General features: G+C 48.5%; 1 protein-coding gene across 3 annotated transcripts in view; it reads right to left on the bottom strand.

Moving 5' to 3' along the window:
- LOC309343519 (ADAMTS-like protein 2) overlaps nt 1-22,871 on the bottom strand; it is a 38,415-nt gene extending 15,544 nt beyond the window's left edge. For 2 of the 3 annotated variants that reach the window (XM_081865149.1, XM_081865150.1), the window contains exons 1-10: nt 22,551-22,871; nt 17,934-18,076; nt 15,529-15,604; nt 11,998-12,100; nt 10,729-10,874; nt 9,281-9,404; nt 4,822-4,902; nt 3,743-3,918; nt 1,823-2,234; nt 235-658 (exon numbers count right to left, since the gene is read on the bottom strand). In XM_081865149.1, the coding sequence (XP_081721275.1) occupies nt 235-658; nt 1,823-2,234; nt 3,743-3,918; nt 4,822-4,902; nt 9,281-9,404; nt 10,729-10,874; nt 11,998-12,100; nt 15,529-15,604; nt 17,934-18,076; nt 22,551-22,637 (1,772 nt within the window). In that variant the 5' untranslated portion in view covers nt 22,638-22,871. The remainder of the gene's footprint in view (nt 1-234; nt 659-1,822; nt 2,235-3,742; nt 3,919-4,821; nt 4,903-9,280; nt 9,405-10,728; nt 10,875-11,997; nt 12,101-15,528; nt 15,605-17,933; nt 18,077-22,550) is intronic. The other variant, XM_081865151.1, reaches the window with a different exon arrangement.
- Nucleotides 22,872-27,611: the final 4,740 nt, after the last annotated feature.

Genomic DNA, 27,611 nt, shown 5'->3' with positions numbered 1-27,611 from the left:
ACTGTGACCCACAGAACTATTGTTGATGGGTGGGTAGCACATCTGAATCCTGCGGTTTGGGGTAAGACCGAAGACAACATGCTGGTGTGTTTGTCAGCCATTCAGATGGCGAGGCTGAGAGGAAACCAGCCTCCCCACATGGTGGAGGTGCTCTGCTGGGAGTTCACATGACACCTATCTTCCCCCTAAGAGGACATTTGGTCCTTTGCTCCAGGAAACGTTCGTTCTACTTGCCTTTCAGTGCCAGGAGCCTGAAGAGGTTCTGACAGGAGTTTGGTCCCCAAACTGGCCTGAACGCTGGTGCTGGAACTAGGCTTGGACGGCATCGCCACGACCGTATCGTTCGCTGCGCTGTCCACCGCATGCGCTTCCACATTCGCATCCTCCAGAAAGTTCTTTTTTGCCGGTGGCTTGTGCAGCCCTTCGGACCACTCGACCAAAGGTTCGCCCCAAAAGCCCACCGTCGAGTTCTTCCTCCCCAGCTTGATCGCTAGGTAATGCAATTCCCTGCAAAAAGCAGCGTTCTGAGGGTCCTGGAGACACAGTTTCCTGAAGAGACGTAGCCTGGATGGCCCCATCCTGCTGGCCTCCTGGAGCTCAGGCCTCGCTGCACCGTGGGGAATCGCTGTGCTGATTGTGAGGTGATTGAGTCTGAGGGCTTAAAGAAAACACAGGATAGCAGCCAATCCAGTTTAAGGCATTTGTTCCTCAAGGGACATGGGACAAAACCCTGTTTCCCCTGTCACAAGACAAATCTTCTGGTGTGATTTGCAATCTTAAACAGGACACACTCTCAGTGCTTTAAAAAAAAATGAGTTTCCAGTCCTCATAATTTCAGAGCTCTCACAACTACAGAATTTTAACGTTCAGGGTTTAGGGATGATTTCAGATTTTGGCAAGGAGGTGTGTGCGTATGGTTGCCATGTGTCCTCTTTTTCCAGGACACGTCCACCTTTCCAGGACACATAAAACAAGTGTCGTCCTAGCGATCCATAGTTAAAAGTCGGCAAATGTGTCCCCTCCCTTTTTTTGCTCTTCAAAATTCAGCAACCCTAAATCTCAAAGTTTGAATTTCCAAAAAAAATTAAATTCTCATAATAGCTATTAGCTATTCTGGCTTTGCACATTATCCCTTACAGCCCTTCATCAAACCACAGTTGTCCCCTTACCTCAAGACTGATTATTATTATTATTATTATTATTATTATTATTATTAATTGAATTTATATGCTGCCCTATACCCAGAGGTCTCAGGGCAGTTCACAGAACAAAATCAAAGTATAAAACCACAAAATAAAGAATCAAAATAAAAACAACACCCCCCCCAAAACCCCACATTTTAGAAGGGCATAGGATGTCAATCAAATCAACCAAAGGCCTGGTTTAAAAGGAACGTTTTTGCCTGGCACCTAAAGGTGCATAATGAAGGTGCCAGGTGAACTTCCCTGGGGAGAGCATTCCACAGATGGGGAGCCATGGCAGAAAAGGCCCTGCTCTTGTGTTGCCACAATCCAGACCTCTTGAGGAGGAGGCACATGAAGAAGGGCCTCAGAAGATGATCTCAGGGTCCGTGTAGGTTCATATGGAAACCAAGAAAAACCCACAACGATTATTTACTTCCTCCCAACCCCCTGCAGAAGGCTCAGGATATATGGGGCAGGAACAAGGCATTACATAACTAAGAATAGCAATGCAAAAAGCACAGGTTTTCAGTAAGCAGCATTGGGAGGACACGGCTACTCTGCCCCACCCCACCCCATGCTTCATGTGGGTGCAGAAGGAATCCAACACTGCAAATATAGTGGCAAGAAAATATACCAACCCAGATCTGCTTCCATCTTTTCGTCATCACCTGCTCCGTTGGTGTGGTAGACACGCTGGACTTGGAAACCAAACTTTTCATCCTCTGCCCCATGTTTCCAGCCCCAGTCCTTGCCTTGCGCAGTTGAGTTAAATGGGAAGAAGCCCTGGCTTTTGAAGGCCACCCCTCCGTGCTCCTCCCCCTGTGGGAAAGGTTCCCCGACGTCATCCGGCGCGAGAGATAACCAAGTGGCGTTGAAATCTTGGGAAATGGGCGGGACGGCGTCCTGGCGATTGTGGCTGGGCTCCGGCAAGTGAAGGTACAGCGTTGGCATCTTGATGGCAGGGGGAACGGTTTGAAGAGCCGGCGACAGCGCCCTGGGCACTGTGTAGTCGTACGTCACATGGGGGACTTTCCCATTGAAGTTATAGTACTGAGTTCAACAAGGAAAAAGAAAAAGGAAAGGGAAACAAAATTAATCCATCAGCACTAGCACTTGGGAATAATAATAATAATAATAATAATTCCTTCCAGTAGCACCTTAAAGACCAACTAAGTCAGTTCTTGGTATGAGCTTTCGTGTGCATGCACACTTCTTCAGATACACTGAAACAGAAGTTTCCAGACCCTTCTATATAGTGAGAAGGTGGGGAGGGGTATTACTCAGAAGGGTGGTGGGAATGGGTGATTGGCAGATAGCTGTGATGAAGCTATGGCAGACCAACACGGCTACCTATCTGTAATAATAATAATAATAATAATAATAATAATAATAATAATAATAATAATTTATTATGTATACCCCGCCCATCTGGCTGGGTTTCCCCAGCCACTCTAGGCAGGTTCCAACTGAATATTAAAAACAATACAGTGTCAGAAATTAAAAACTTCCCGAAACAGGGCCACCTTCAGTTGTCTTTTAAAAGTAAAATAGTTGTTTATTGCCTTGACATCTGGTGGGAGGGCGTTCCACAGGGCAGACACCACTACCGAGAAGGCCCTCAGCCTAGTTCCCTGTAGTCTCACTTCTCGCAGCGAGGGAACTGCCAGAAGGCCCTCGGAGCTGGACCTCAGTGTCCGGGCTGGATGATGGGGGTGGAGACGCTCCTTCAGGTATACAGGACCAAGGCCGTTTAAGGCTTTAAAGGTCAACACCAACACTTTTAATTGTGCTTGGAAACGTACTGGGAACCAATGAAGCTCTTTCAGGACTGGTGTTATATGGTCTCAGCGGCCACTTCCAGTCACCAATCTAGCTGATTCAGTCCCCGTGAAGGTAATGTCATGGACTGATGGGATGTAGAGGAATGGTGGGAGAAACTAGCTGGGGAACTACCAAGGGAAGAAGGCTCAGAGCCCAGGGATTAGTGGTCAGACAACAGTGAGCAGTCAGAGGGAGAAGACTGGGAAGACGAGGTATCAGAAGCTGAAGGGGTAACAGGCTCAGCGAGCAGGGAGAGTCTGTGGCAGAGAGAAGCAGGAGCAGGGAGGCCAGGAGGCAGAGATGAGTCAGCCTGGTGAAGAGTCACAAGTCTCTCCCCTTCCTGCTGCAACCGGCTCCCCGCCCCACCTGTCTCACAGAACCAGAAGCGGGCTGAAACAGGCGGAGCAGCAACAAGCTACATACAGGTGCAGTCTCTGATTGCTTGGGAAAAGCCCTGGAGAGGAGGGGACGAGCCCAGGACTTTCAGTCTCAGCAACTGATCCATGGGGCAAAGGTACTCCACCAAGTCTGTGCACATCGTGTTCTTGCTAATAATTCCAACTTGCACAGCGTGATTAACTGCCACCTCGCTCCTGGCATCTAATGCGATTTGAGAACTTTGCCTCAACCCACTGTTGCGGATCAGGCCCCCCAAGCCCCCTTTAACTTTGTGCTCCCATTCTTGGGGCTCACACAAGGAGCAAGAAAGCAATCTTTCTGTAGCCTCCATCACTTACCATGGCGTTGAGAGATTGGTTGGTAGGCCCCTGTGCAATAATGTACTCGAGGCCGTCGGCGTGCAGGCTGGAAGGCCGGCGGTATTTGAACACGGTGCCAGCTACTCGGAAGTTCTGTGGGTTGTCGATAGCTGAATTCCCATTGAAGAAAAAGCGCCCAGTTTCATCCGCTAGGGCTAGCAAGGAGACAGAGAGGGCATGAAAGACAAAGGAATCTTCTTTGCAAGTGCTTGCAGGGGCTAGGGCACAAGCCTATTGCATCCTTCTCAGCTGCCCCCCACCTGGAGGGCACTGTGAGAAGGAAGCAACAGCTCACAGTGCCCTCCCAAAAGCAGTGCTGGGCTCCCAGGGGTCAGGGCACAAGCCTATTGCATCCTTCTCAGCTGCCCTCCAGCTGCAGGGCACCAGGGTGCTGTGATGTGCCCCCCCAAAAAACTGTACCCAGGGTGATGGCCCCCTCAGCCCCCCTCCCTCCATGCTATGCCGCTGGATAGAGGCTCTCCCAAGTTTTCAGATCTCAGGACAAGCTCTGGATGTGCTAGAGATTACAAAAAGTGCAACTCAATGGTAGCATTTGGGGGCATGGTGCCCTACTACTTTTGTTAAAATATTGTACCAATATTTGTTATATCTGCCATGTGCCCAGGAGTGGGAACCATCAGAGTAGAGGGATTGGGTGTACTCCACAAATGTATCTTAGATTTATTTCCCTCCTCCTTCCCCTAGACATAATCTAGGTTAAATAGGAAAGGGATTTAAAAAACAAAAAGGCAATGCATGCGTTGAGAGAGTTTTATTAAGATGTCCCTCTAACTAAAAACTTGCTTGGTCAGAACCAATTCATTTGTTTAAAAGTTCTTGATAAAAGGCACTGTAATTTTAAGGCTTTCCTCTTCTTTGACGCCACTAAAGCTGAAATCAAGGGATAGCATTTACTCTGAACAGATTGGTCAAGAACAAAAAAGCCCTCTCGTGAATGCTCTTTAAGGCTTGCATGCAGTAGTTAAGTCAGTTAAGCACTCTCTTTGCTGTGCTGCGGGACAAATGACCCCAGTGGAGGATTTCTGTCCATCGCTTACCTAGGATGTTCTCTGTTTTCCTCCTCTCTATAATGAGGATGTCTGTAGCACCAGCGGGGATGTTGGTGATGAACACATAGCCTAGGAAACAGGAACCAAAGACAAATCAGAAAACCAAAATCAGGGGAACTGGCATTGCTCCATGAAGCAGTTTCTCTGTTTCCACTAGGTCACAGGTGTTAATTTAGTTGAGTGTGTCTGGACCATTGCACAGATTGCACAGAGGCAAACCCAGGTTTGCCAAAGACTAGATGCTCAATAAGGCACTGCAACCAGTGACTGAATAGCGGTACCTGTAGAATATACATTTTTCATGCATTCCTTTTTTAGTTGTAGATTTAGTTTAGCTGTATATTTAGACCATCTGAGGTGTATGTCTGCCTCGGCCCAGTATACCTGAAGGAGCGTCTCCACCTCCATTGTTCAGCCCGGATACTGAGGTCCAGCGCCGAGGGCCTTCTGGCGGTTCCCTCACTGCGAGAAGCAAAGTTACAGGGAACCAGGCAGAGGGCCTTCTTGGTAGTGGTGCCCACCCTGTGGAATGCCCTCCCATCAGATGTCAAGGAAATAAACAACTATCTGACTTTTAGAAGACACCTGAAGGCAACCCTGTATTGGGAAATTTTTAATATCTAACATTTTACAATTTCTTATGTGCTGTAAGAAGCCCAGAGTGGCTAGGGAAACCCAGCCAGATGAGCGGGGTATAAATAACAAAATAATAATAATAATAATAATAATAATAATAATAATAATAATAATAATTGTCATCTGCATGGTGAAAGAGAGTGGGGGGGTCATTTCTCCACCATGAGAGGGTCCAACATAATGTATGAACTGGGAGTGAGCCTAAGTTACTGGGTAAATCTGCCAAGGTGTTCTATTCCAAGGATTCTAACTCATGAGCCTTCTAGAATGTGCATATATGAAACATAGGAGGCTTGCAAAGCACAGATAATAAATAGGTAAGGGTAAAGGACCCCGGAATGGTCAAGTCTAGTCAAATTTGACAATGCGGTGCGGTGCTCATCTCTGCTTTCAGGCCGAGGGAGCCAGCGTTTGACCGCGGACAGCTTTCCAGGTCAAGTGGCCAGCATGACTAAACTGCAATGAGTGCCAGAGCTCACAGAAACACCGTTTACCTTCCTGGAGCAGCAGGACCTATTTATCTGCTTGCACTGGCATGCTTTCGAACTGCTAGTTTGGAGGAGCTGGGACAAAGCAACGGGAGCTCACCCCATTGCACAGATTTGAACTGTCAACCTTATGACCTGCAAGCTCAAGAGGCTCAGTGGTTTAGACCACAGTGCCACCCACAAATTAATAATAATAATAATAATAATAATAATAATAATAATAATAAAAACTGACCCTCAGCTGAAAATTGTTTCAGCTTTAGCTCCCATAGATATGCATATTAATATTAATATTAATATTAATATTAATATTGGGGGGATGGGAATAGGGACAAAGACTATAGAAAATGCTGATGAGTTGATTGAAAGGCGTAACATTTCTATATCTTGACTATATGGCTGTCCCAGCTAAACTTTTGGAGAGTATGCACCTTGAGGTGGATAATTTCAGAAAAGCAAGGGTCACCTCTCAGTGGCAGAGCAGGTATTTTGCATGCATAAGATCCCAGGCACCTGTAGTTTGCAAGTCTGGGAAAAACCTTTGCTTGACTTCATAGAGAGCCTCTGCCGGCCTGTGTGGATAATATGTATTGTGCTAGATGGGTGACTGGCCCAACATAACAGAGGGCAGCAACATATCTATTCTTCATTGCACATCTCCCTAGGATTCAGATTCCCAATTAGCCCCTTCCTCTTTTTCCTGTGGAATGTTTCCTGGCATCCAGCATGCAGCCCAGAGACCTCGCTTATTGCAGGATCCGGGATGCAGGGATTTGAAAATAAGCGAATAATTGTCCTTCAACAGCCTGCACAAGATACCACTGCCTGGAACTGGAGAAACCCTATCAAGAACCCAGAAACAACACAGCACTTTGGGTCTTGAGGCACCAGGCCTTCCTGAGCTTTCAGAACAAGTGCAAGCAGGCTGAGGATGTGGGAAGAGGGATTCCAACCTGGAATTAGGGCGATATGTCCTAAATATAGATTGTTGGGAGGTGTGATTTATATGGCTTCTGTGTTGGTATCATTTGTGTGCCTTCATTTATAAAAGGCAAAACAATTTGGATCTGGCAGCTTTTTTTTAACGCAGAAATAAATGTCGCTGTGCACAAGGAACAGTACTCTACCCCCATCTAGTGTTGTGATGATCATTGGAAGAGTCACCAATTTGTGAGGCTGACTGAACAAACAGCCCCAGCTGTCTGTGTTTAAAGGACAAGGGAGGCGGGCAATTTCCTGGTTTCTGTGATTCCGCTTCTGCAGAGGTCACTATCTCCTGCAGAATCTGGAGTCCTCCATTTCATCTGTCTCTAATGTTTCCCAGTCCGCTCAGAGGGAAAGAAAAACACAGGTAGGATATTGTGCTCAAGCAACATTGCTGCACTCCCATGCAGTGCTTTCTAACCAGCCTTCTGGCTATCCTATGCCTCTGCTCCAAATTGTCCTTCACTTCCTTTCCTGCCGATTCCCTAAAACTCTTTCACACTTACACAAAAATCTCACGTTTGGCAAAAGCACAAACCCGTAGTGCAGAGTAAAGTCTGTTTGTTTGCAAAAGATCATATGGAATTGTTTTAGAAACAGAATCAGAAGGTTCGTTGATATCATCATCATTAATTTATTAAATTAGTATACCACCCTACAGGGACATGGGTGGTACTGTGCGTTAAACCACAGAGCCTAGGACTTGCCAATCAGAAGGTCGGCGGTTCAAATCCCCGCGACGGGGTGAGCTCCCGTTTCTCAGTCCCTGCTCCTGCCCACCTAGCAGTTTGAAAGCATGTCAAAGTGCAAGTAGATAAATAGGTACCGCTCCAGCGGGAAGGTAAAAGGCGTTTCCGTTCACTGCTCTGGTTCGCCAAAAGCGGCTTATTCATGCAGGCCACATGACCCGGAAGCTGTACGCCGGCTCCCTCGGCCAATAAAGCGAGATGAGTGCCGCAACCCCAGAGTCGGTCATGACTGGACCTAATGGTCAGGGGTCCCTTTACCTTTACCTTTATACCACCCTACAGCCATAGATCGCAGGGCATCAGATATTAACATCCTGGAAATGAGCTCTCTCCTAAGGCAGAACTGCACATCACGTACAAACGCATTTAACAATCTCTTCCCAGCCATCCCAAAGCAGCTTTGGAAAGAAACAATCTGGAGCAGGGCAGAGGTAGGAAAGGGGTGCAATAGCCCTTCCTCTGCCTCCTGCTTTTCTGCTGAAAATGTCCACCAACGCTCTAGCTGCTTCCCCCCTTCACAGGACTGTAGATGTGTGTTTGCAAGGTAAACATGCAACTGGAACCCCTTAGGGTGGGAAATGGTGACAACCCCCTAACTTTCCGTAGAAAAACAACAGGCAGGTGAAGGATTAAGCGCCACATCCCATTCCTCTGCTTTAAATTGCCCCATTCTGAAACGGCTTTTCCTCACCAGAAATTGCCTTTGGTGGTTTTGTCGTATACCTTTGTATGTACAGTGGTACCTCGGGTTAAGTACTTAATTCGTTCCGGAGGTCTGTTCTTAACCTGAAACTGTTCTTAACCTGAAGCACCACTTTAGTTAATGGGGCCTTCTGCTGCTGCCGCGCCGCCAGAGCAAATTTCTGTTCTCATCCTGAAGCAAAGTTCTTAACCCAAGGTAATATTTCTGGGTTAGCGGAGTCTGTAACCTGAAGCGTATGTAACCCGAGGTACCACTGTAATGCGTAGTTCTGCTCTTAAGCTAACGTGATTTCTCAGTTCAGTTCTGCACCTTCTAATACAAAGGCTCAAGGTAAAGGTAAAGGGACCCCTGACCATTAGGTCCAGTCGTGACCGACTCTGGGGTTGCGGCGCTCATCTCGCTTTATTGGCCGAGGGAGCCGGTGTACAGTTTCCGGGTCATGTGGCCAGCATGACTAAGCCGCTTCTGGCGAACCAGAGCAGCACTCGGAAGTGCCATTAACCTTCCCGCTGGAGTGGTACCTATTTATCTACTTGCACTTTGACATGCTTTCGAACTGCTAGGTTGGCAGGAGCAGGGACTGAGCAACGGGAGCTCACCCCGTCACAGGGATTTGAACCGCCGACCTTCTGATCAGCAAGTCCTAGGCTCTGTGGTTTAACTCACAGCGCCACCCGCATCCGCACAAAGGCTCAGTAGCACCCAACTATATTTTATGTTAATTCTTCAAGCTCCTTCTTGGTTGTTGCTTTGGCTTCAAGTATGGGGTTGAGGGGGGAGCTCCTGCTCTAGCCTAAGCGATTCTTCTGCCAACTTCCTGAGGAGAAGCAAGAGGGGTACCAAGAGGCAGCGTAGGAAATAGCTTAAGTGCTGTTAGCAAAGTGTACCTAAATGCGAGATCCCCTTTCGGAAGCTACCCGAGACGCGGTAACAAGTAGTTCCATCTCCTCCGCATACTTGACACCGATCCATCACCTGGGAAGAGTAGAGGCTGCCATCACACCCGATTGGCTGGAGAGAGAGAAAAGTGGAGGCAGACTTGAGAGTGTGAAAACTTTCCGTGAGCCTAATCCATACCCCGGACGAGAAGCCATCTCTTCTGAACCCCTTTAATCACTTTCAAAATTGAAACGCATGGATCGCTGTGCATTTGCTCATGTTCCATCCTTTGTACAAAAGACTGTAAGAAGAGCCCTGGCAGGTCACACCAAAGGCCCATCTCACCCAGCATGCTGCTCTCTCTGTGGCCAAACAGATGCCAGTCAGGCTGCTGCCAGTGACTGCCACGGCCAGTTGCCCAGGAACGTACAAAGACAAGGAATGTTCTTACCGTCCACTTTTTATTTAGTATTTACAGAGAGAGGCTTTATAACCCAGCCGATTAGATAACACCAATATGGCGGGAGGGACAGGAAACATGCCCATGGGCCAGTTAAGTGGCTTCCTTCCTGGAAATGGCTCCCAGTACGTTTCCAAGCTGACCTTTAAGGCCCTAAATGGCCTCAGTCCTGTATACCTGAAGGAGCGTCTCCACCCCCATCGTTCAGCCCGGACACTGAGGTGCAGCGCCAAGAGCCTTTTGGTGGTTCCCTCACTGCAAGAAGTAAAGTTACAGGGAACCAGGCAGAGGGCCTTCTCGGTAGTGGTGCCTGCCCTGTGGAACGCCCTCCCATCAGATGTCAAGGAAATACGCAACTATCTTACTTTTAAAAGACATCTGAAGGCAGCCCTGTTTAGGGAAGTTTTTAATGTTTAATGCTGTATTGTGTTTTCAACATTTGGTTGGGAGCCAGCCCAGAGTGGAGGGGGAAACCCAGCCAGATGGGCGGGGTATAAATATGTTGTTGTTGTTGTTGTTGTTAGTAGTGTTGTCCCAAGTGAATCTCTACCCCACCCCCGTCTCTCCCACTTCTGCATTCATGTCCTCTATGGGTGCTGCTACATGCCTCTGTCTTTGAGCTCTTTGCTCTCCTACTTTCAAGGCTCGCCAGGTTCTGGGAGATGGAGGGTCTGGGATGCTTTCTAAGACACTGTGTCCGTCAGCTGTCGCCCCCTGGTGGTGCTTCCTCCTCCTCCTCTCCCATTATTTCCTAGCTTTTCCCCTCATCTGCCTCCGAGCTGTGACCTCCCTCAAACCCCTGTTGTAATTCTAAACTGACAATGTCCCTGACAATGCCTGTGGGAAGCTCACAAACAGGGCATAGGCTCCCCTCAGCCCTTGTGATTCCATGCAGCTGATATTCAGAGGCATACTACCTCCAACAGTGAAGGAAGAACATAGCCAATGTAGGTCATTCCTGAGTCCAGGAGGTGGGTCCTCCTTACAGTGCTTTACCTCACACTTCCCACTGATGCAGACCCCTTGGTAGGCCCTGTCTTTGCACGACGTGCCATCCTGGGCGTGCGCCATCAGCTGCCTCTCTCCGTTCCTGGTGGTGCACTGGAGATCGCATGGCTTGTTAGAGATGCTGGTGTAATCATCTAGAGCAAAAACACAGGAGAAACTGGAACACAGGGTGACATGGCAGCGGTCCAGGAGAAGAGAGGCGGAAGATGCTCTCCTCTAAGGACCAGTGGGATCATGCTGAATCTGCTGGAGCTTTCTGCAAGCTGGGTGCTAAGGTCAGTTAAATGATTTTAACATCCACTGCCACCCAACTGAGACACTGGGCGATCCTGGGTGAGGAATTGGCTGAATTTACGCTACCAACACAAACGGATTTCGCCATCGCTTCTGCCTCAACCCAGGGCACCCTGGGCACTGCTTGTTGTAGTTCCTCGAAAGCATAGCAAGCTTTACTGTGGAATGGCTTTTTCACGGACTAGAGCCCACTTTACTCAGAACAGCGATTACTCACTGATGGTAACACATTTTCCAAGCTTTGAAATCCTCTCCCATTACCTGAATTAAAGAAGCATAAGCTGTGGGTTAAACCACAGAGCCTAGGACTTGCCGATCAGAAGGTCGGCGGTTCGAATCCCCATGACGGGGTGAGCTCCCGTTGCTCGGTCCCTGCTCCTGCCAACCTAGCAGTTCAAAAGCACGTCAAAGTGCAAGTAGATAAATAGGTACCGCTCTGGTGGGAAGGTAAACGGCGTTTCCGTGTGCTGCTCTGGTTCGCCAGAAGTGGCTTAGTCATGCTGGCCACATGACCCGGAAGCTGTACGCCGGCTCCCTCGGCCAATAAAGCGAGATGAGCGCCGCAACCCCAGAGTCGGCCACGACTGGACCTAATGGTCAGGGGTCCTTTTACCTTTAAGCAAGCTTAAGAGGGCTGTGTTATCATCAGTGACTGATGTTGGAAATGGTCGCAATCTTGTTCAAGAATTCCATCTGAACTTTAGGCTACCACCGTTTCTCTTGCATTTCATACCGTTTTGGCCCCACCATTAACACTTTCTGTCTATATATCTAACCCCGTGTGTCATTGCGTGCTGCGGTTTCCACTCTACAAAAAGTTAGGTCACAATGCATCTCTGTCTTTAAAGTGCCAGGGGGACTTCTGCTGTTTTGCTCCTCTTACGGATTGAAGATTCCACCAAGCCTTGTAAGTGCAGCAACTTCATCCGAACGCTTCTGCTGAGTAACTTAGCGAAGACAAACCTGGGTAGAGAGGCATCCACTGATAATGCTGCTTTCCAAAGGCCTTGGCGTTGAAACTGGCGCATTGATACTGCTTAAAGCTGGCAGTGTTGGCAGGACAAAGCTGGAGGGAGAGAGAAACTCAGCTCATCATGGAATCCCCTTTCCTCTCAACAAAAGGCAGGCCAGGGTAGGTATCACCATAGCTGTCAACTTACAGATTTGAAAATAAGGGACCAGCAGCCTCAGAAATAAAGGATCAGCACCCAAAATAAGGGATTTTCCAGGCACAGGTATGTTCACCTTCTGAGCCCCTCCGAGCCAAAGGCAGAAAGCCCAGCCAGCAGCCAAATGAAACCTCAAGCGGTGGTTCCCACAGCGCAGCAACCCGGCAAAGGGGATGCAGCAAGGAAAACCACTGTCACCTCTCCGCTGGGAAGCGCTGAGCAAAGGCGAGTCCCCAGGCAACGCGGCCGATTTGATCAGCATAAGGCATGCAAGCTCCACCCCCCAGTCGTTCTTAGACTCCTTATTGGGTGAGCAATGCAGCCAAGCAACACAGTTGGAGCCTCCCTCCTCCCTGGCCAGCATGGAGGGAGGGAGGGAGGGAGGGAGAGGAGCTGCTTCCTTTGAAACCCGGGACATTTAAGGGACATCATCAATAAGGGACAGCAGCAGGACATGGCGCTGGGATAAGGGACTTTCCCACCAAATAAGGGACGGTTGACAGCTATGGTTCTCACTGTATTTGCAAAGGCTCTGAACTTTAAGATTTCAAGCAGGTGAGGGGTTTAAGATCTCCAGATAAAAAGAGAAAGATTCAGGGCTAAAGTAGGACAAGATGCCAGCGATGCAATTGCAAGATTAGCTTTTTAAAAGCAAGCCATTGTTCGGGGGGGGTCGATCTGGATCCTGGCGTGGCAAGGAGGCCCACTGTGGTCTTGATCCAGATGGTACCCCTGACTGAGAAGCAGTTCCCATATGTACCGGAGGGGTGAGTCAGGTTTTCTCTTTCCCTGCTATGCTAAATTACCTTACAGAGTTGTTAATGCAGATAACAGAGGACCACGTGGGCCACACATGGCTTTTTAGAAGGGTGGGATAAAAATCAAACAAACTCCTTTATTTCTGAACTCCCTAGAGCAGCGGTTCTCAAACTGTGGGTCCCCAGATGTTGTTGGACTACAAATCCCATCATCCCTGAGCTTTAGCCTTGCTAGCTAGGGGTGATGGGAGTTGTAGTCCAACAACATCTGGGGACCCACAGGTTGAGAAAGGCTGCCCTAGAGCCTATGGGTGCCAGGGCACTCACAAATGCTTCCTGTAGCACCAGTGAAAGGCCTCTGTAAACAACCCCTCAAAAATCCAAAACACTTGAGACGGTTCCTTCTTCCCACTAAGCTAAGTTTGACTGGCTCTGCATCATCCTGAAACATGCCCATGTTTCACTGAGGAGCAGGATGAGACCACCACCCACCCTCTCCTTTTGAACAGAGGGCAGGTGGAAAGAGCTTATCTCTGCGAGCGAGTTTAATGAGTGGGGCAGCCCAGCCAGATGGGCGGGGAATAAATAATAAAACAGTAATGTGTGTGTGTGTGTGTGTGAGAGAGAGAGAGAGAGAGAGAGAGAGAGAGAGAGAGAGATCGGGCAGGGAGGCCACAGTATTTTGTGCTCCTGTCTCTTTTACTGCTCTTTTAGCTGTGGCAGCTATTTTGTGTTCTAGCATGGCCCCACAGTGCAACTGTTTTGTGACTGGCGGCCCTTACTCCCCCCCCTCCAATTGTGCCCACTTCTTTCAACCATCATGCATTCATTTCCTGTCACTCTGTCTCTCATGCACACCCATTGACACAAATGCATGAGCACCCACCCTCTCTCTCCCCTTCATTCACCCATTGCCCACTCATTCATGTTCTCACTCTCTGTCCATCTCAGTTTAGGGGTGGCCATGTGGCCCCCAGGTTGAAGATTTTGCCCATGTAGTCTAGAAGGAGCTAACCTCACTATTCCTTTATAACCCCCCCACCCAGAATGCGGGGGGGGGGGGGATTACTGCCAGAGGTTCCCAAGAGTACAGTGGTACCTCGGGTTAAGTACTTAATTCATTCTGGAGGTCCGTTCCTAACCTGAAACTGTTCTTAACCTGAGGTACCACTTTAGCTATAGGGGCCTCCCGCCATAGCTGTCAACCTTCCCCTTTTTGGGGGGGAAATTTTTATTCCAGTGCCATTTCCCGCTGCTATCCCGGATTGTTACATATCCCGTAGGCTGACAGGTGAGGCTGCTGATCCCTTATTTTCAAATAAATAGTTGACAGCTATGCCTCCCACTGCCGGCGCACGATTTCTGTTCCTGAAGCAACGTTCTTAACCCAAGGTACTATTTCTGGGTTAGCGGAGTCTGTAACCTGAAGCGTCTGTAACCCGAGATACCACTGTAATCTTTGAGCAGACCTGAGCACCCTTCTGAGGCTGCAGTCCTGGGAATAAGCCCCACTAAACTCACGGGAACTCAATGGTGCTCACTTTTGAGTAGATGCATATAAGACCGAGCTACAGCTTGCAGCCTGGCAAGTCCAATAACCCATTCTCAAGTTCCATACATATTGATGCCTCCATATAGATAGCAGTAACCAACCAATTGCTAGTTGAATTCTATTTGATTTCATGCTCATAGCAGCAGGGGTGGAGGAAGAGGGCGGTGGGGGTGGTACGCCCCAGGTGTCATCACTAAGGGGGGTGACATTCGGCACCTGCGACTCCCAAGCCTACCCCGAGCCATAGGGGGAAGGGGCAGAGCTGCGCTGCCTTGCTGGAGGCCTTCCCCCCTTCCCCCTTAATTTTGACAGCTTGGGGAAGGCTTAGGAATCACGGGTAGGTGGCTCGGCATTGTGCCCTGCTCCTGGGCTGCTTCTGGGGAAGGGAGACTTCCCTGAGCTGTCAAAAGGAAGAGGGAAGGGAGGAAGGCTGCTGGCAAAGCAGTGTGGCTCCCCCCCCCCCGCCGCCCAGGAAGCAGCCCGCCATGGGCGGCTTGCCCCCTGGGACACTCGTCCCATCCTCATGGCCCCGCCCCCAGGTGCACAGCATTTGAGCCGCTCCAGGTGCCAGCGGGACGCAGGTGGCGCTGTGGGTTAAACCACAGAGCCTAGGGCTTGCCGATCAGAAGGTTGGCGCTTCGAATCACCGCAACGGGGTGAGCTTCTGTTGCTTGGTCCCTGCTCCTGCCCACCTAGCAGTTCAAAAGCACGTCAAAGTGCAAGTAGATAAATAGGTACCCCTCCGGCGGGAAGGTAAACGGCATTTTCATGCGCTGCTCTAGTTCGCCAGAAGTGGCTTCGTCATGCTGGCCACATGACCCGGAAGCTGTACGCCGGCTCCCTCGGCTAGTAAAGTGAGATGAGCGCCGCAACCCCAGAATCAGTCACGACTGGACCTAATGGTCAGGGGTCCCTTTACGTTTACCTAGGTGCCAGAGCAGCTAGCTCCGCCTCTGCACATCATCCCACAGAATGAATCCATGTCTAAATAAGGATGCAGGAGACTTGATCTTACCTGCTGCTGGCACAGTTGGTAGTGCTTGGACTGACCGAGGCACATGCTACTATTTGTCCCCTGAGAAACTTGCAGCCTGCAAAAGAAAAAAGCAGTGGAAGTTTTTTGCTTCCCAGGCTCAGGGGCCCCATAGCCCAGGCACAGGCAAACTCGGCCCTCTTCCAGATGTTTCGGGACTACAATTCCCATCATCCCTGACCACTGGTCCTGTTAGCTAGGGATCATGGGAGTTGTAGTCCCAAAACATCTGGAGGGCCGAGTTTGCCTATGCCTGCCATAGCCTCTCCTTCTATGCAGGGTTTGAAACGCCATTGCAACACCCGTAACAATTTCTGTTGCCCTTCTTTGTCAGTTTGCTACTGCCATCATACACAACCCAGAAGTGAAGAGGAGAAGCCATCGTCTCCCAGACTGGGATGGGTGAAAGGACTCCCATTCCTGGGCTTCTATCTGAGTTCATTAGACCTGTCCCAGAACCTGCTTTCGGTCCTGGAACATGTTCAAAGTGCCTCTGAACATGTGCAGAGTGCAAAGATGGAAAGATACAGCCTTGCCCACTGCAGAGGAATGGCTGATTTTAACAAAACACTATTGCACTTGGCGGAGACAGCAAAGTTAACATGTTTAATTAGAGAAAAATCATTACTGACGTTTCTTAAGGATTGGAAATTTCTTATGGACTTTTTGCGTGAAAGAGAAAATTAACTTGTAATATCTTAATTTGAAGATTGAAAAAAATACTGGTGTATAGAAGATAGAACGGTTGGATTTTAATGAATGAATACTATATTTGGCTGCAGGAAATGTTTTTATCTTTTCTTCTCTCTCTTTAGGTTTTTCTTTTTCTTTTCTTTTCTACCTTCTGCCCTTTTTCTTTTTTTATAGGATGGTATTATAAAAAGATAATCTGTAATGGATATGTATTTCTGTTTATCTTTGAATAAGCATCAATAAATAACTCTTCTTCTTTTTTTAAAGAACATGTGCAGAGTGCTATTTTCTCAGCAATAAGTAGCCCCAGCCAGCACTCAGGCATGCTGCAATTAAAGGTAAGTCGGGAATTACTAAGTGTGTCTCATCTAGACAGGCACGAGAAGTAGGATAGCTTCCCTTGGAAAATGCCTGTAACTACCAAAAAAGAAAACCCCACAACCCAACACTCCAAACCCCTGAAAAAGCACAGCTTTCCAAAACCACCATCATTACTGGCCCTAGATCTATGGAGTCCTCAATAAATAATAAATAAATTTATTATTTATTGTTTATAATTTTTGTTATTGCAGAAATTAATAAAACATCATTAAAAAAAAATAGATCTATGGAGTCCTTTAGAGCAGACTTCCTGATCCAAAGTCAGGAGGCTGTAAGGCTCAGCTCTGAAGAACTGGAAGGACCATGGGCAGAAAGACAGACGCCTTCTTCAAGCGCCTTGCTTTGTGTAGCTTCTTTTCATAGTCCTGTTGCATGAACTCAGCAGGGCTTTGATGTACAAACCGACCCCTCCTTCCTTGAGCGACTACTGTCATTACATTCCGTGGAGTGTGCCTAGATAAATAGATTTTTTTTTAACGGGGTGACTGGAGCTGTTAGCTATGGAGTTGGGTTTGCTGTTTTTAAGAGAGACACTGGGGTGCCTTGTTAACGGCGCAGTTCATTTCAAAGTATGTTTGAGAATCCTGCCATCTGCAGACGGAAGGCACCTCGGCATATCTGGACCCTAATTATGCAGCCAGCCAGCCCACATAAAAGAAGTTTTCCCCACTTTTCCTTTTGACGGAAGGAAAGAGGAAAGGAAGGGGGGCCTTGATCAGGCTTCCTCCGCTCAGAAGTGCACTCATGCAGAATAGAAAGGAGGGATTTGGGGGTGGGGGGGTGTGAGGCAAAGCATATTGAGTTCTTGGTTGGCAGGCCTCATTAGCGTCATGGGATCTGGAGTAGCAGGTTCAAAGAGGTGCCTCTTCGAGGCTTCCCATTCAGCTCTTGGGAGAGGAGGCAGGGGCTTCTACAAAGGCCTCGCAAGCCAGTTCTGGACGGGAATTTGAGTGGGCGGGCCAAGGACGAGAACGCGGCTGGAATTCGTGAGAACGAAATCTGTCATCATCATTGTGCAACGCCTCCCCTTCCCTTTCAGCCGGGGAACCGGCTCAGGATGTGAGTTGTTGTACCTCAGGAGGATGAATAGAGCAGCCCGCTGGGACCCTGGGAATACAATGATATTCAAAGGAGAAGGGGTCGCAGAATAAGAGCGGAGAGGAAATGAGAGGAACGGGGCCAAACACAGAGAAGGGGGACTCAGGAAGAACCTCGGCTGGCGGCAACTTCTCCCTTCTCTGCCCTTTTTATACTGCGGTGGCGACAACAGCTTCAGCTATTTGTCGCAGCGTTCGTGCCAAGCTGGTACTTACCTCTGCCGTAAGCAGTGCCTCTCGCGGGACATCACCCCCCCTCCGCAGGTGCGCGAGCAGGTAGACCAGGAGCCCCATTCCCCCCACCACTTGGTGACCTCTTCGTTCCAGGTACCGGCTCCTTCTGGTGCCTCCCTACTGTCCTGACAAAAACAGGGAATGGTTAGCATGAAGACTCCATCCCCGCGTGTTCTCCCAACCACACAGCTCTGCTGCTGTTCATATACACATGCATTTTGAGCTAGCCGGGGTTTTTTGTTTTATTTTTGTGGGCAATAAATGCTCCTCCTTATCTGGTCGAGACTGAATGGCACCACTCAAGAACGCTTGCAGCATGCCCTGCGTTTTGCTTAATTTCATGATATATTTTGAGTACGAGGACTTGCGTTCCCCTGCTGCGGAGCTTTGGGTTTTAAAGTTAGGGTCCCATTTGCCCTGTGCTTTTAAAGCTGTAGCATATCACTAACAACTCTCAGCACTTGTAAGAAACTACAATTCCCAGGACTCTTTGGGGAAAGCCATGACTGTTTAAAGTGGTAAGATACTACAGTGCAGATGGGGCCTTCAATGATTTCAAGATTTCAGTAAACAGAGAGTGGGTAGCCCTAAGTATGATTATATTGACATACTGTCCAACTGTAGAAAAAAGAAAAAAAAAACAGATTGTCTTTTTCTGAAACTCCCATAATGCTTGCTGCTCTTATTCAGCTGTGGATTAAATTATTTGTCCGGAACTCCAGAACTTTGTGCTGGTATTCTCAGTCTGCCCTCTTTCAGGCCTTGCCCAAGACATTTTGCTGCCTTCGGTGGAGAAATACATACACGCCGCATTGCATAGGACCCAATTTGTTTTGGCACTTGAGGCAGAAAATCTCATTCACCTCTCCCATTCCCTGGCAGGAAAAGTGCAACAAACTATATTTTAAAGCTTTTTTTTTTTTTTTTTTTTTAGCCTTTCCTGAAACCCAAAATCTACCAGAGTCACCCATCTCACTCTGCCTAATAGTAGAACTGGTCCCACGTGGCACCTAGTTTCACCAATCCTACTAAGCCCATACAGATAACCAGATGTGTGGTATAAAAAAAACACACCCTACACACGATTCATTGGGCAGGATAATACAGAGACTAAGCTATTCTAGGATGAGAGTGTTTCACAAAACGGCAGTTTGGTTATCCACTCGGCTTGTCACGGGCTCAATGGATAAGAGTGACATTTGGCTAGCAATCTGCAAGGGATTATCAGCAATCCGAGACTTCGCTCCTACTTCTTGAACACTTCAAGAAAACATGGCAACTGGATGTACCAGTCTGCAATCCGTCTTTGTCAAAGTACACCTGCAAACGTGATGTGGAACAGCTTGACTTCAAACACATTGTAGGTGTGCACCAAGGAGCCATGACCATCCACTGTTCCTAGCCCTAGTCCTGAGTATTTTGATGTTTACATGCATCCAACCATGGTAAAAGCGTGAAACAGCTCCAAATTCCTCTGTGTGGACAAAATGTGTTCGTCTTGGTCCTTCTGTCTTTCTCTTGTCTCCTTTCCGAAAAGCTCAATTGTGTCAGACAATGATGAGTGGGTAGAAGCCACTTGCATATAAGGGAATGGGAGAATATGTCCTCAGTGCAGTGTCCGAAACTCCCATGGTTCTAGGCACATCTTGCAGCAGGGAATTTCATTAGAGCGAGCTGTTTCTGAGCTCTGGCCACAGTATTGCACCTAAGATTTCAGATTAAAACTGCAGAGTGGAAGGAAAGAGGGACCTTTTTCTGCCTCCCCACTTCCAGCCACTATCTGAAGAGAAGAGGCCCTCTTAAGAATATTAGGGGGGTGGGCAGAGGAAGACTAGATCATGTGAAAAATGAACATGTAATATTTTAGATGCAGTTCAATTCATTTTCAGCTTTGTATTCTTGTTATAAAAAAGTGTGCCTAGACATTCCGTTGTTGCGCCCATGACCTCGGTTTAAGGTGCCATTTAGCTCCTAGCTTTCATATTTCTGTTTCTAACACTGCCACAGTGGGAACATACAGAGCACCATAATTAAGGTGAACTGTGTGCCAATATTGAACCAATATTGAGAAACAGCTTAGTTAAAAGATTGAAGAATCCGTGTGCAGCACAGACGAGCCTTTCTAATCCGTTTTTTCTAGGGACAGATAATCTGCTGCGTCTATCCATTGGGATTGCCACTCACAGAGGAGGCCACCTTGCACTTCTGCATGAGTCCCTGCTCTGAGCATGCCTCTTCCCAGAGGCACTTCTACAGCAGCAACACGCACAGAGATGCAACATAATACCTCCGTATGTGCGTTTAGCAAGGCAAAATCCGTAGCAAAGTAAATAGTTTGTGGAACAACAGGGAAGTGTGCATTCAATTTATTTCAGGCGAAGAGTGTGTCTCGGCTGCCAGAAGTTTGTGGCACGGTGGCAAAAGAGAACGTAGGCCTCATTTGAGAGGGGGCGACAGCCCCTCCCAACCTAGACGCAGAGAGAGATGTCTCCCTCTGGCTATTCACAGTGAGGAAACGGCAAAGGGCTTCCTCACAAGCCTCTGAGAAACAGGGCCACAATGGCTTCAGTGACCCATGAAATCTGGGAGGCTCAGGCAAGCTGATTGAAGTTAGTGGGGGGCGGGGTTGCCTCCCCCGTTTAGAATAGCAGAGGTAGAGCTTGCTGGCCTGGCCTCTGAATGGGTGTTCTGTAATAATGAGGAGGATTTGACAGAGTTTTTACAGCTGCAGGGAGACAAGTGTTATTAAAGAGCACAGAGCTCTAATTAGAGCTTCTCTGTCAGGTCCGAAGGTGTGTCTTTGCCTCCCTCCCCAAATGAATGGCCCACACCTGCTGTTAATGGGAAAATGGCAGAGGGAAAGGAGGGGTGCTTAAGGCTAGTTTACCCCAGAGACAGAAGGTCCAGGAAAATGGGGGTGGGGGGTTTCTGCTGCTTAAAAAAAAACAACCATCAACCTCAATTCTCTTTCCAAGGCATAGCTGAGGTTTCACTTTATCCAAATATCAAAACGTCTACCGCTCTAGATTCAGCCCAGCAGAACATGCCCAACTGATGCGATTTAGAGTGGGTTATATTTGGACCACTGCTAAGGCATTCTCGGGGGCAGCACCCCCACTGTGGAGCCCCTTCCCAAGGAAAGGTGGGCACTCCCCCCTCCTCACCTGCATTCATGAAGCATGTAAATACTTTTTATAAAAAAATGTTTCCAGGATTTTGGCTGATAGTGTTAAGTTTTTCACTCCTGGTTTTTAACGGCTATGCACAACTATTTGAATTGTTTCATACAAAACTATTGTTGCGAGCCGCCCTGAGAGAAAAAGAGGAGGTGGGAAAAAATGAAATAATAAATGAATAAAGAACAGTCAGATGCTAAAACAGGGTACGTAGGAGCATGGGATTGATCCTGCATGTGAACTAGGCTTCCTTCCATAGAGTTTTCTTACCACGAGTGGCTGTACTAACTATACACCATCTAAGTCAGTCCCGGGATCCCATGCAACAGCACAGCAGGTACAGGAGCACAACGCTTTGGTTGTGTGTGCATGCAATCCAACCGCTGTGCTGCAGCAAAACTATCTGCAAGGGGGATCCAGTGGGGTGGGCTTCTCAGTACAGCCACTTTTCTGGGAATCGCATGCACCTAATGCAGTGAAAATATGGATACAGTGAGAAGTTTGCCTAGCACTGTAGTCTTGGGTCCTCCCCACCTGTGAATTGCCCTCATTGCCACATAATGTATTTAGGATCAGGATTTTGGACTCTCCAGATGTCAGCTCGCATTAAGGGCTACAGCTTCCTTTGGATTCTGTTTCCACACATTATTATCCAAACCAGGCTTTGCTCTTTTCCAAGTCTCTAACTCAAATGCAATACAAGTGCATTTTTTATTATAAAAAAACCCTCCTGTACGTTTTTTCCATCCGGCATTAACGTTATTCACACGTAAGCAAAAACAGCCGGAGAGGATCAGAGGCTGTTTTTCGTGCCATGTGTTAAAAGCGCCTCCACTTCAAAGGGAAGACGATTTGGTAGCTGAACCGGCCAAAGGGAAAGCAAGAAGGGGGTCTCCGGAGCCAAAGGAAATCCTAGCAGGGGACTTTTCAAAGCATTTCGCTTTCCGGGTCTCCTAATCCCTTGGGAATCCAAAGCAGCGAAGGGAGTGGCTGGCGCAAACTGCCACCCGTTCCCCTCTGCCTCCTTAAAATTCGTGATAAAATGATCTCTGGCTTGGAGAGGGGGTGGTTTTCGGGGGCGAGGAAGAGAGGGAGACCAACAACCAACAAAACAACACCAACCAAAACCCGGGCGCGTCAGACTTTGGTGATACAGCGGCTGGGAAAAGGAAGGCGCGCGCTGGGGCGCATTTCTTCGGTTCCCAGGCCCTGGGCGCGGTGACCAGCGGCTGTGAACCGACGGCGTTTGCCCTCCCCAGTCCCGGAGGCTGAGCCGGCCAAGGAGAGCCAGCTGCCCCCTGGCAAGTCGCCTCGCAGAGGATCCCCCGGGGAGGGCGCACCAGCCCGGAGCGCGCCCGGGCGCACGGCAGCCGGCGGCGCCCAGGCTCCCCGCGTCCCTGGCGGTGGCCACCAGCCCCCTTACCTTAGCGCCCAGGGCGCCGGCCAGCAGCAGAAGCAGCGAGGGCGCGGCGAGGAGCCGGCGGGCAGAGCAGGCGGGAGGCGCGGCCATCGTGCGCGCTGCTAGAGCTCCATGGGCAGCCAGGAGGCGGCGGCGGAGGCGGCAGCAGCAAAGCCCCGGCGGCGGCGGCGGCGAGAGGAGCCGCCTGCGCGCAAACCTGCATGGCCGAGCGAGTAATTAATGGCTTTCCAACCTGTCGGGCGGCGGCGAGAGCGCGGCGCGCAACCCGGCGGCTCCTGGGCGGCCGTGATTGACAAGGCGACCTGAGAGCCACCCGAAGCCGTGGCAGCCAGGGGGGCGGAAGGAGGCGGGGGGAGCTGGGTCAGCCCCCGGCGAGTCCTCGCTCGGCAAAGGGAGACAAAGGAGCCCGGCTTAGCAGCATCCTTCCTGCAGCGGCTTCTGGGGGAGGAAGAAGAGCGCGCGGTGGGGGTCGCATCCTTTCCACCGGAGGGGGGTGTTCCTTAACTATTTCCTCCCCCCCAGAAAAGTGGGGTAATAATTGGACTTTTCCTTGGGATCCGGCGCGTGCAGGCTTCCGAGTTTAACAGAGCTCTTTGTCACCAGCGCATCCTTCCCTAATTCTGAAACAGTGGCTCTCAAACTTCTCCTCCGCGGGCCACACTTAAGGAAAAGATATTTGCTCGCTTCTTTTATTGGGAAGAAATAAGCAGAGGTTTTTAAGCTTTTAAGCAGAGGTCGGATAGCCGTCTGTCATGGATGCTTTAGCTGAGATTCCTGCATTGCAGGGGGTTGGGCTAGATGACCCTCGGGGTCCCATCCAACTCTTAAGATTCTATGATTATATGAAATACATTGGGAAACCAAAAGAAGCCACCCCTAGCGGTGCTCAAGTCTTCTCCAGCGCTTTGAACTGCGACGATTCTGAATCACAACTAGGATTGTCTGCAGTGTCACTTAATGTTCCTGCTGTCCCTTAAAAAAATATTTTAAAATCCGTTTGCTGAAAAAAAAATTAAAAAGTGTTTTGATACTATATGAAATGCTTGTTTTGTCCTTGAATCTTCCCACCCTGGTTGCCATCCTCTCATGCCACACCAGTGTGGCAGCTGCTGCCCCATTTGAGTAACACTGTTCTGAGATCACCACCACTGGATTGGTGGATTGTTGTGGATTCAATTATTGTAGGACCCTGTTCAGCAAGAGAGTTCCTAGAAGACCGTTCTGAGAAGAGGACAAAGAGCAGAAAGTCCCCCATTTGCCCCTGGCACACACAGAGATGACGCACCCCTTCCAAAAGTGGCTGTGAAGATGTCCCATTGCTGTTTCTACCATTCCACACTCTCTCACGCAGAGACACTTCTGTTCTCTGTATTGACAGTTAAAGGGACATCTGGAATTTCTCTCAGCCAAATTTAGCCCCGGCCGGGGTCTTCAGTTGCTGATATCTGGGTAAGCTTCACTGAGATAATGCATAAGAAGCACTTAGAAGAAAAGCTATGTATACCTTTTGTGCTTATGGTTCACCCTCTTCCTTTGCTTCCCCCCCCCTTCAAAACAGCCCTGTGAGGTAGGTTATGCCAGGCGACTACTGCATAAAATAGAATGTGTCTCCCCCCCCTCCCACTTTTATTGTATTTCTGCAAATGTGGACCTGAACTGTCAACTTTTTATAGACGTTTGTACATCATGGAGAGAGCAGTCTTGTCTGGGCAGCTCAGGACCTCCCTACGCACTGCCCAGGCTTGCGCCCCAGAGGGGTCACTTTGGTGCTACTAACACAGCAAAAACAATGTGGTTGGCAGCAGTTTATGAGTTAATGGTCTCTGCAGCTACAGCAGGCGCTGTGATTCTCCAGTGGTTTGACTTCACCTCCACAAATGCACTCCATTGTCTCTTGAGATAGACAGATGCCAGCCAGTATTCCCAGCTGTTATGTACTGAGTTGAATAGGATCCAAAATGCAGCAGTCTGATTCGCCCTAGAACAGTAGGTTCAGAATGCAGCAGTCTGATTGGCCCTAGAACAATAGGATCCAGAATGGAGCAGTCTGATTGGTCCACAGGAGCCACCCAATCCAGCTCCAGGTGGAAGTGAATCCACAACCTGATTGGCCTACAGGAGAATTCCAGAATTAGCCAATCATGTGGGGCCCATTGTGTAAATAATGTATATAAAGCAGACATTCTGGGGGAACTTCCATTCCTCCTCACCACCATGAGCTGAATAAAGAGCATGAAATCCCTCTCAACTCTGAGTATATTTCACCAGCATTAACTGGATGTTGCCAGGAACCAAAAAGAAGAAGCTGAATGAAAGCAGAAACTTTTTGGCAAATCTCTAGTGGTTTTTTTCAATCCTTGAAATTAGTGATATGGTTAAAAGTAATCTTGCCCTATGTGTACAGAGGACCACTGTGGTGAAGAGCTGTAGTTCAAAGGTGAAGCAACAGCCTTTGCAGGACCCATGTTCCCTCTCCAGGCATGTCTGGCAGTGATGAACCTACAATTTTGGGCCCCGAAGCTTGAAATGTTATGGGGGCCACTCCCGTCACAACCAGCAACAAGCTCTGTGAAACCAGTGTTACCTTCTTCAGTGGGGTTGTTCCACAACAGATCAGCACAAATATTCCGCAAGTTTGCATTTTTGGTATTTACTTAAATTAGGGTTGCCATATTTCAAAAAGTGAAAATCTGGACCCAAAAGTTTTTTGAGCTATTTCTAAGGATATTTGCCAAAATCTAGACTTCTGATATGGGTTGCCATAGTTGGGATTTTCCTGGACATTTCAGCATTTTCTGCCCAGACACTCTTTCTGACTGCCATTTTTCGGCTATGTCCGGGAAATTCCAGACATATGGAACCCTAATTTAAATATTTTGGTGAACGCATTGTTATTCCTCTAGGGTCTTGACCCCTGTTCAAAAGGGGGTGGGGAGATTAGCCACAGCAAAACAGCCCACTTGCTGCAACATTCCACCTTTACAACATCTGTGCTACTGACTCTCAACCTTTGGGATTCTTGAGATATATGCAACCAAAAAAAAATCGTTTGGACAGGGGTAGGCAAACTAAGGCCCAGGGGCCGGATCTGGCCCAATCTCCTTCTAAATCTGGCCTGCAAATGGTCCGGGAATCAGCATGTTTTTACATGAGCAGAATGTGTCCCTTTAGTTAAAATGCATCTCTGGGTTATTTGTGGGGCATAGGAATTTGTTCAGTTTTTTTCTTCAAAATATAGTCCGGCCCCCCACAAGGTCTGAGGGGCAGTTGACCGGCCCCCTGCTGAAAAAGATTGCTGTCCCCTGGGTTTGAGTCATGCAACTCAAATTGGGTCTATTAAACCGCAAGATTTTAAGCAATGTGAACTAAAGTTGCTTCTGGGGCCCTGAAGCTTAAGCTCTGCTATTTTCAAAGGAGATCCATCCCTGACAGCTGGAAATGCCATTTCTCTGAAACTCAGTCAATGTGGACAACCTTGAGTTGGTTGGACCAGAAGTCTTCTTCTACACAAGGCAATGTCCTTTGTTCCCGTGTGTAGTGTCATTCATACATTAACCCTTCTCTGTTTGTGAACTCTCTGAGTTGGTTCACAGATTGGGGGGGGGGGGCATGTGTCCCATCCAGTAGTGATGTATGGAAGTGAGAGCTGGACCATAAAGAAGGCTGATCGCTGAAGAAGTGATGCTTTTGAATTCTGGTGCTGGAGGAGGCTCTTGAGAGTCCCATGGACTGCAAGAAGATCAAACCTCTCCATTCTGAAGGAAATCAGCCCTGAGTGCTCACTGGAAGGACAGATCCTGAAGCTGAGACTCCAATACTTTGGCCACCTCATGAGAAGAGAAGACTCCCTGGAAAAGACCCTGATGTTGGGAAAGATGGAGGGCACAAGGAGAAGGGGACAGCAGAGGACGAGATGGTGGGACAGTGTTCTCGAAGCTACCAGCATGAGTCTGACCAAACTGCAGGAAGCAGTGGAAGACAGGAGTGCCTGGCGTGCTCTGGTCCATGGGGTCACAAAGAGTCGGACACGACTAAACGTCTAAACAACAACAACAACAACAAATGTGTCCCATGTTTCAGAAGACAGCCCTCTGAAAGGCTGTCTTGTCCTAGTTTGATTTAAAGATAAGGGAACCATAAGAAGGAAGAGCAGAGACCTTAAAACTTCCCTCCAAAAGTTAGCACCTGAACAGCATATTAAGAAGGGACACAAGTCACCTGGTGACACTCTCCTGCCCTAGGATCAGAAGTATTGGATTTCTTTGTAAATATTAGTACAGTGGTACCTCTGGATGTGAACGGGATCCATTCTGGAGCCCCATTCGCATCCTGAAGTGAATGTAAGAAGCATCTGCGCATGAGCGGGTCATGTTTTGCCGCTTCCGCGCATGTGCTTGACGTTATTTTGAGCGTCTGCGCATGCGGTGAAACCCGGAAGTAACGCGCTCCGTTACATCCGGGTTGCTGCGGAGCGCAACCAGAAAATATTTAAGCTGAAGCGTATTCATCCCGAGGTATGACTGTAATTATTTTGAAAAGTGCAGATAGACATATAAATTAGCATATGCAAATATATGCCCCTTTTCTGAGTAATGCATAAGTGCATGTAATCACTTGCTTATACCTGATGAGCAACACATTGAATGTGTGAACTAACTCCATGGGAAAATTCTTAATACAGGAATAACAAAAAGTGCCTGGGGCAGTCTTATGCAGGGGAAGGCAACCCAAGGCCTGGGAGCCAAAAGCCTTCTAAATCCGACCTGCGGATGGTCCGGGAATCAGTGTGTTTTTACATGAATAGAAAGTGCCTTTTTATTTAAAATGCATCTCTGGGTTATTTGTGGGGCATAGGAATTTGTTCATTTTTCCCCTTCAAAATATAGTCTGGCCCCCCACATGGTCTGACCAGCCCCCTGCTGGAAAAGGTTGCTGACCCCTGGTCATATGTAAAGATAGTGACATGGCCAGCCAAGCCATCTTTGTGATTGGAGTAACCCCATCAGATGGGTGGGGTGCAATTATTATTATTATTATTATTATTATTATTATTATTATTATTAT

Source organism: Podarcis erhardii, assembly GCF_964252035.2.
Source record: "Podarcis erhardii genome assembly, chromosome: 6".
NCBI lineage: Eukaryota > Metazoa > Chordata > Lepidosauria > Squamata > Lacertidae > Podarcis > Podarcis erhardii.
This window is presented reverse-complemented; position numbering and strand designations above follow the sequence as displayed.